This window comes from Clinocottus analis, unplaced genomic scaffold (assembly GCF_023055335.1).
Source record: "Clinocottus analis isolate CAN_PGR_092001 unplaced genomic scaffold, fCliAna1.0.p SCAF_8, whole genome shotgun sequence".
Lineage (NCBI taxonomy): Eukaryota > Metazoa > Chordata > Actinopteri > Perciformes > Cottidae > Clinocottus > Clinocottus analis.
The window spans coordinates 20,182,849-20,191,768 of NW_027176240.1; the positions used below are offsets into that span (position 1 = coordinate 20,182,849).

Sequence of the window (8,920 nt, forward strand, 5' to 3'; positions counted from 1 at the left end):
GAGACGCATGCCTCAAGACACGGTTGTTTAAAAATAAAGATATAAATATATATATATATATATACATATATATATATATATACATATATACATATATATATATATATACATATATATATATATACATATATATATATATATATATATATATATATATATATATATATGTATATATATATATATATATATATATATATATATATATAATACAATAATCATGAACAGTATGCATGATAATGAGTGTTAAGTATTAAACGTCATGCGAACCAGAGCTAAAGTCAACTCAAAGTGATGAGTTGAAACTGTTGAAATTGAAACCAATTTTGCTTTACTTGAAACTTTATTTGAGTTTTTATCACAGTGTACATGAACTCTAGTACTCTACTTAGGTGTAGTTTTAAAATACTTTCCTTGATTATATTATTATAGCAGTATATAAATAAAGTACAGCACTTTCATTAGCTGCAACTTTAAAGTGATACTATTTATAGATCAATGAATATAATCCAGTAACAAAATGGGTCATTCTGTGTGAGGGATTTTACTTTTGGTACTTTTTAATGCAGGAATCTGACCTGAAACAGAGTATTTACACCTCATATATACAGTAGAATATGAGTAAATCTTCACTCCACTCCATTTATTTAACAGTTAAATCCTTTTCATTTGACCCGCTTTATGTGTCCACGTTTCTTTTGTTATTTTCTTTAATGGTTTACTGTTAGATGTTGATATTACTTGTACAATATCCATATGAAATTACAAAAAAAGGAAGATTTGTCATTTCAGCAAGGTTTTTTGCATTAAAAAAAAACATGAAAACATCTAAAAAAAAAAAAATGCTTTCGTTAAACAGAAAAGAAGAGAGCGAAACAGATGTAATCCGATCAGTGAAAAGCAGAGAACCCGACACAGCGTGTGGGATCCAGAATGTTGGTCTCAGTCCAAACGCGAGCAAAGACCCGGCTTAGCTCGACACAATAGCACGCGTAGCCCGGCTATATTTAAGAGCCAGGTGCCGGCCCGCACACGCCCCTCACATGTAATCAAATATAAAGTGAGGCCGGGCCGTTGGTGGAGAGCGAGCCGCGCACACACCTCACAGGTGAGAACCTCCGGCCTCAATCTGCTACTGGACCTGAACCAGACCTTTGTGGGTCAGAATAAGGTTGGTTTTTGTGTGTTGTTGAAGTGAGTTTGTTTGTATTTGCTTGACGTTTGATTGCATTTGCTTGACATTCTTTATGTTTGCGAAAGGGGGTGGACACAATAACGCGAACACCTGCAGGTCTGCAATACATGGCTCATGTTTTAATGTCCTCTGTGGTGTTTGTTTACGAGAGAGAAAATGTAACTGACAGGTATCAACACGCCCAGTTGATTACTGACAGTAACAGAAATGTTTTTTTGTATTTCAAGTTTTCTGAAATTGGGTGTTTATTAAATGAAGAAATTGAAGCATCATTTAACTGTAACTTTGTTGGTGAATTTAGAGGAAGTCAACGGAAACAAAGAGACAAAGTAGTTAATTAACCTGAATGTGTTTTCTTTCCACCAGAAAAAATGTTATGGAATCTCAAAATGTATGTCGTGTCTTGCCTTGAATAAAGATACATTTTTCTCGTGGACACATTTCACATGTTTACATGCTCAGCTGACCTGCTGTGCTCTGGTTCTCAGAGACACAACCACTTTAGTCAACCGACTCAACGCACAATGAAAGTTCCCTATGGCAGCTATAAATATCGGTGATTTGTAGTTCCCACCATTTGAAACGCTGTTTATTTAGAAATGCTGATTCTCCTGTTTCTCCTCCCTGCAAAGGGATGAACACTTGTGAAGAACGTGGTGAGGAGGCGCTCAGTGACTCCGCCCTGCAGCAAGGTATTTACGAGTCCTGCCAAGATGCCTTTCTGAAAACTGCAGCAAGGTATGGAAGCCACATCCAAACTTCAACCCAGCTCCCCAGATAGTAGTGAAACTGAATAAAAACACGTGTCGATGTGACGGCTTTGTGCTTCCTGTTAGTTTAGAAGCAGCGACGGATGAAAATCTGAGAGTCCTGGCGGCCATCGAGCAAGGTGGGTTGGACCGGAAATACCTTCATCGTGACACGGCGTTGTCTTCGTCAGTACAGAACATTTCCTCAGCTCTACTGAGAATACTCCCTCATAGTTTTTGTCTTCTTGTCTCGCTGCCTCGGTGGCCAGGTGAGGTGCTGATGCTCAGGGGGACGCTGAGGCACATCTTCGCCTTCAGGGAGTCGGACAGTCGCGGCTGGCTTCCTCTCCATCGAGCCGCGGCCCAGCCAGTCCTGGAGGTTCTGCAGACTGTCTTGACCTGTAAGAACAAGGACCGTTTTTATTATTATTCTTACTCATGTGTTTATTATGATTACAAATGTAAATGTATTTGTTTAGGAGTGAAAATCTGAAAAAGCTCAATTGGTCAAAATCACGACACTGTTTGAATTGATTAATCAATTAACAGCTTTAAAAACACTGAAGTAAATATATCAAATGTTTAAAAAGTACATTAAATTAGACTTAATCCAGGAAAAAAAGAGTACGCTGAAGCAAATATATCACAGGTTTATAAAAAAAAAAGTAGACTTAATTAAATATAATTAGTATTCTCATGATTTATGTACATATAGTTGTACTCACAGTGTACTTTGTATATGCCAACGACACATTTTGAATACTTTGGATATATATTATAACTGTTCTAGTTATTATTAATATTGTTATGATGATTACTAGTTATCTGAAGAGTGGATTCAAAAATACTTTGAGTAAAAAAGGGCATTTTAAAGCACAAATAGTTAAAGATTTAAATATTATTTAGGTGCATGTTTATGGTTTCTCAATATAGCCATTTTATCATATGAAAACAACTTTTATAGATTAATGATGTGCACATACTAAGTACACTGAGTATACTTAAATTGAGCGTACTTCAGTGTTTTAAAAGTAAATGAAAACAATGTATCAGGAGTAAAATGTTGGATATGTTTCCAAAAAAGAAATCAGAATTTGATTAATTTAGTTAGATGAAATTTAGAAAGTTGAGAAGTGCGTTTTAATAGTTTTTTTCCCATTCAACTTAGCCTAACCCTCTGCACGCTGGTGTAGTGGCCAGCAGTGTTGCCTCACAGCCAGACGCTCACAGGTTCGGTTCTACGTCTTCCTCCCACAGTGCAAAGACATGCAGCTTGGCTTTATTGTCCACATGGGCGGCATATTGCCTTCGCCCGATGTCAGCTGGGAATGGCTCCAGTGCCCCGAGACCCTAAATAGGATAAGTGATTCAGAGAATGGAATGGAAATATCGGGCTCGGCAGGAAGTGAGGCAGCTCGGAGGGCGAAAGTCTGATAGAGTTCACATTCTGCAAAAGTCATCAGCAAAATCTATAATTTAATATACTTCCAAACATGCACCCATTTTTGCTTTATCAGCAGAACAAGTGTCCTAACACAGCTGTCTGGAACCAAAATGTGTTGTAAAAGCAAAACTAAGGAGCGAAAAGAGGCAAAAGAACTGGGAGCCTTCACACCACAAAACGTCATCAAAACTGATGAGCTCAGCTTTAATTCACATTTTCAACCGCTGGAGTCGACACCAATAAATAACCAAAGATTACAAGCGAAGATGAAGCATCGAGTCACATCAGGTCAAACGCAGCGGAGGCGACCGGACGGGTGGCATCATGAGAATAACGGCTGCCTGAAATAATATTAATCCAAAGGAATACCTTACTGAGAACTGGAGCTGCCAGCTGATGGCTACAGTCATCCCTTAAAAATAAGTGGTGAGTCTGGAGGTCAGCCACAGCTGAACTCCAGGAACGTTGACCTGTGTGTGTGTGTGTGTGTGTGTGTGTTTGCTTGCCAGTGGCAGCTCAGGGGCTCAGCCTGGAGGAGAGGACGGCCGTGGGGGGGGAGACGCCGCTGACGCTGGCGGTGAAAGCCGGACTGGCGCCGAACGTGAAGAGCCTGCTGGAGCACGGAGCATCGCCTCACAACACCAACAGCAGGAACGAGTCGCCGCTGCTGCTCGGTAACGACGAGCCTTCACGAAGGCCTCAAGGGCCTGACACGATGGTCTTTCAGGGATACCTCTTTGTCATTGTTGGTGACCAACTCCATTTGCTCCCAAAGATCACTTTTTACATGACCTGCAGTCACCAGATTGTTTGGTAAAATGAAAATACTGATGTTTAATAAAAGTGCAGATTTAAAAGGAAGCAAACAAAAGGGTTCTGTACAACCTAAAAAAATCATGCACTTGCATTGTCAGTGATATCTGTCCATACAAAATAGTTTTTGATACATTAAAAGGTACATTATAAAACTATTCTTACATAAAAACAATAAGATACTAAGACACACATTGCACCTTTTCCCTCACATTTGCAGCGGTGAACGCCGGCTCGTGCGATATGACGTCCGTGCTGGTCGCTCACAACGCCTGGGTGGATCAGGTTTGCCAGAAGAAGAGGACGGCGATGCACGAGGCGGCCAAGGTCGGGGACGTGGACATCCTGATGCTGCTGCTGAGGAACGGCGGCCAAGTTAACCACCGGGACGAATCGGGGCTGACGCCGCTCGCCGTGGCTGCCGAGCACGGGCACTACCACGTCGCCGAGATTCTCCTGAACTGCGGTCAGTCTGAGCGTGAAAGTGCAGACTGAGAGACTGGGGACAGAGGGTGTGATATGTGTGTGATTCTTGTTAGCTTTCACTCTTTAAAACCTGGACACCAAGTGTCTTTGTGCAAAGGTCCAATCTCCCCTCTTGGTGCGTACTCCCTCACCTCCTGCTCAGGTAGCAGAGTGAATTCCCAGGCCTGCAACGGGGAAAGTGTCCTGCTGGACGCGGCCGGGTCAGGAAACACCGCCTGCATGCAGCTGCTGCTGGACAACGGGGCCAACCCCAACCTGCCCAGCGCCAACGGACACCTGCCCATCCACAAGGCGGCGCACTGCGGACACTACGAGTGAGCGGCCTGCGTGTGTCGGATAACTGCGAACTTTCCCTCTTTTTTGTTTGTACTCCATCAGAGGAGGTTGAATACAAGTACAAGGGGGCAGACGGCCCCACGTTGCCAGTCTGCGTTTGAGGGGGCGGGACTTGGAGCGAATGGCCAAATGATTGAACGGTTTTCTTTTTCCAAAAGTGCCGTGAAGATGCTGATACCGCTGTCCACTAAGAAGGCCATCAAAGAGGCGGGTCAGAGCCCGGTGCACTCGGCGGTGGAGGGCGGCCATTGCCGCTGCCTGAAGCTCCTGCTGGCCTCCGGCTTCGACGTCAACTACCACATGAACGCCAGACACTCAGAAAACTACCGGGACATGAGGAGGAGCGCCTTGTACTTCGCCGTCTCCAACGGGGACGCGGAATGCACCGCGATCCTGCTGGCCGCCGGGGCGAAGACAGACCTGGACCCGCTGCGCTGCCTCCTGGTGGCGGTCCGCTCGGGCCGCTACGAGATCGTGAAGCTGTTGCTGGCGGCCAAGGCGGACGTGAACCGGTACTTCACGGTGGTGAGCGACACAGTGTTTCCCACGGCGCTGCAGTACTGCCTGAAGGACGAGGTGATGATGAGGTTGCTGCTCAACAGCGGGTACAAGGTGCTGACGTGCTTTCAGTGTCACCACGACAACGCCGACGACGCTGCGCACGAGGCGGGCCGGAAGATCCCAGTGAGTCTTTTCTTTAGCAGTTCATCATTTCTGATCTGCTTCCTGGCGGAGAGTTAGAGGAGAATGTTGATATCATTCTGATATCTGTTCATTTAAAGGTTAGCTTAGCACAAACGTTTGGAAATAATCGAGTGGAGAAAAACCACAGGTGCCGCTAAATCCGCTGGGATTGAAATTGGAGCGATTCAAATTGTAATGTCCAGTTCCAAGAGGACTTTTTACATTGTAAATGTAAGCACTGAAAATGATTGTGAAGGTTAGAACCTTTACAATAATCAGTCAGTTTTGTTTACGCACACGTCTGAAGGGGTTAACGTTAACGACCTGCTGGATTGTGCGTCCTCTCCAGTTCTGCGAGTTCATGAGCCTTTGCTGCGTCATGCATCTGTCCGGACGCGTGGTCCGGACTCTGCTGGACTACGTCAGCCACGTCCACATCTGCTCCAGATTCAGACTCCTCCTGGAGAGGCAGAGAGAGTGGCCCGAAATATGCGACATCCTCAGTGAGTTTTTCATGCATATTTTATGGGGAAGCCAGAACTGTGAAGTTGCAGCCGGGCGAATAAAACAATGAGCTGAAAGTCTCTACAAAGATCCTTAAAGCTGAGGGGAGCTCCCAGATGTTAAACATTAAACACATTATATATATATATATATATATATATATATATATATATATATATATATATATATATATATATATATATATATATATATATATTGATTGCAGTTGCTGTGAAGTTGATATCAATGATAATTTCTTGCTGGTCAGAGTCCCGATGACTGGATCGGGACCGACAGGTGGGTCAAGGGATAATAATATTTGATCTACCTTAATATTAATATACATGAGGGAGCCTGAATGTTCCAAAAACCATTTATTTGCCAGGATTTTTTTCCTTGGCAACATAAGACATGAGATGTTAGACAGGACGACCAACAATCAACAGTCAACATCAACAAAAACAGTGCAATGTGTATTAAATTAAGTACGAGGTAAAGATATGTGTGTTTAAATAAAATGAGAGGTGGGAAGAGATGTGCAAAGGAGCGACCGGTAAGAGGAAGAAATAGTCTATATCTTTGTGTCTGTGTTTTTATTACAGTACGAATTCATAAAGTAACATATGTTTCTTGGCCTGGCTCTCCAGACAGTCCTCGCTCCCTCAGGCACCTCTGCAGACTGGAGATCCGGAGGCGTCTCACCCTGAAGAGACTCAACAACCCCGAAGTCATGAACTCGCAGGTCTTCCCCCCCAGACTGAGGAGCTATCTGCTGTACCAGGAGCTCGACCTCTACAGCCAAGACCCTGAACGCATCATGTGACCATAATGTGGACTTTCTCAGCAAGACAGCTGCTCGATTTTTTTTTTATCTGTGCATTATTTTATTTGTTTTAAGTAGAATGCTTGACAAACTTTATTGTTTGTATACATTTTGTATTTTTTCACATTTCGGCTTATTTACTGCAACTGAAATGTATTTGTGTTATTTTCACATATTGAGTGGTGTAAATGGTCATTCTTTGAGATTTCTCTTGTTAGTTGTCACTCACAGTGAGTTTAGAGCCTGTTTCATGGCAGTTGTGGACATAAAAATCGGTTTTGAAATACCAAAATTACTGTTTTATGGCCACTGGTGTGAGACAGCGATAGAAATGATCCTTATATGACTTTTTTACTGAAACAAAAGCAAATAAAGATCCTCTGCAGGTTATACGTTGGCTGGTTGTCATAAGGATTGTTGATCCTATGGTGCCGGTAATGTACAGTATATTAAGGATGGACGTTCAATAATTGTGCAACAACTTTATGTTTAATAATATGGCTTTTTGAGAGATAATGTAATATTCAGTGTACGTGTTCAGTAATGTTATTTCCACACAGTAAAAGACAGACAAATAAATGCTTTTCCTGCAGCATTAATTCAATTAGTAAGATGATATAGTATACACAACTGTTTGGATGAAAGTGACTATTTCAAGCAGACAGTAAAGGCTAAATCTCAAAATGCTACGCAAAGGGGTCAAAGGTCAGCAGCAGATGGGAGAAAAAGGTCAAGAGTCATTTCACCCTTGAAGCCTCCACATTATTGAAGCAGGTCATCGACTTGTCGTCTCATGGCGGTTTTGTAATGATGCGATAAATATTACAATATTACAATAAAACAGACCGCTTCATTATTGTTTGTCATTAACTGTGGAAAATGTGCGCAGAGTCACATGACTCTCCATTAGGTTAGGTTGTGTGCACGTTTCATCAGGGGAGAATCCTTCCATGTGTAGCTTTTGTTACGTTACAGGTGTATTGTGCAAGTTTTCCTGTCCAGAATAATCTAAAGTGTATAGGATTGTGTGCTTGCTGAGGTGCCTGGTTCATCATTGTTATAGCATGCTAAAACAATTAAGAGCTCTCGGAAGAGAAAGTATGTTGATTTAAATGTTACGTGAACGTGACTGAGTTACTTCATTATGTTGTGTCTGAGTTTGGGCTACGCTTAATGCTAAAGGTCCTGCGAGAGCAGCATTTATAAACAGGATCAAGATCAGTTCATTTAGTGGAATACCTGCTGGATGCAGAGGCAAAGGGAATTCACGTTATACTTTTCCCTCCAGTCGATAGTCTCTTGACCTAAACAAAGTGTGTGAAGTTAGTTTGGTTTGCATTTAACAGTCATTTACCCTCATTCTCCTTTCCCCTAACCTATTTATTAAAGAACACTTTTTGTGACGTGATCACTGTCTCTGAGTCTCCTGTTTTATTCCTGAATCTTTGCCACAGTATACAATATCCTCTGTGCCAGGAGCTCATCAGCAAAGGAAAAACCTTTAAGACTTTGAACCACAAGTAGCACCGCATTCAGTGAGCGCAGCTCTCTACTGGTAATATGGTACTATAAGCTCTCTAGTGGTTATATACTAATATACTATAAGCTCTCTAGTAGGGTAATATGGTACCATAAGCTCCTGAAAATATGATGGCGCCTCACTAATTAAGAATTTGCCAACAGGTGAGGAGTTTTTGGTTGTTGTTGTTATTAGTACACGTGCTGCAGCATTCTGGAAGCAACTGGAGAGATTTAAGTGATTTATTAAAGCAGCGTGACAAAGGAATTGCAGTAGTCTAATTTAGATGTAACAAATGCGGGAACACATTTTTCTGCATCGCCTTGAGACAGGATGTGCACGATTTTTGAAATATTAAGTAAGTGAAAAA

The 8,920-nt window shown here is 42.2% G+C and overlaps 1 protein-coding gene and 1 long non-coding RNA gene across 4 annotated transcripts; one reads left to right on the forward strand and one right to left on the reverse strand.

Moving 5' to 3' along the window:
- Positions 1-290: 290 nt before the first annotated feature.
- On the reverse strand, positions 291-5,649 carry LOC137780219 (uncharacterized). 3 transcript variants are annotated; one of them, XR_011077110.1, is made up of 5 exons: positions 4,816-5,649; positions 4,411-4,697; positions 3,892-4,177; positions 3,151-3,291; positions 291-2,340 (listed from the first exon to the last, which is right to left on the reverse strand). It is a non-coding gene; the product is annotated as an uncharacterized lncRNA (long non-coding RNA). The 3 variants fall into 3 exon arrangements; XR_011077109.1 differs by having other exon boundaries at positions 4,411-5,649; XR_011077111.1 differs by having other exon boundaries at positions 3,116-3,291; positions 4,411-5,649.
- LOC137780218 (ankyrin repeat and SOCS box protein 15-like) lies at positions 1,812-8,412 on the forward strand. The gene is made up of 9 exons (XM_068568659.1): positions 1,812-1,930; positions 2,029-2,081; positions 2,211-2,342; positions 3,895-4,059; positions 4,419-4,664; positions 4,827-4,998; positions 5,179-5,704; positions 6,054-6,207; positions 6,856-8,412. Exons 1-9 carry the CDS (start codon positions 1,827-1,829, stop codon positions 7,029-7,031), a joined length of 1,728 nt encoding a protein of 575 aa, XP_068424760.1. The 5' UTR covers positions 1,812-1,826; the 3' UTR covers positions 7,032-8,412.
- Positions 8,413-8,920: the final 508 nt, after the last annotated feature.

Excerpts from the sequence above, each read along its gene's own strand:
- LOC137780218 (XM_068568659.1), top strand. The coding sequence starts at position 1,827 with ATGAACACTTGTGAAGAACGTGGTGAGGAGGCGCTCAGTGACTCCGCC. Across the intron at positions 1,931-2,028 it reads TTTCTGAAAACTGCAGCAAG|TTTAGAAGCAGCGACGGATG; the intron begins GTATGGAAGCCA and ends GCTTCCTGTTAG. Across the intron at positions 5,705-6,053 it reads AGGCGGGCCGGAAGATCCCA|TTCTGCGAGTTCATGAGCCT; the intron begins GTGAGTCTTTTC and ends CGTCCTCTCCAG.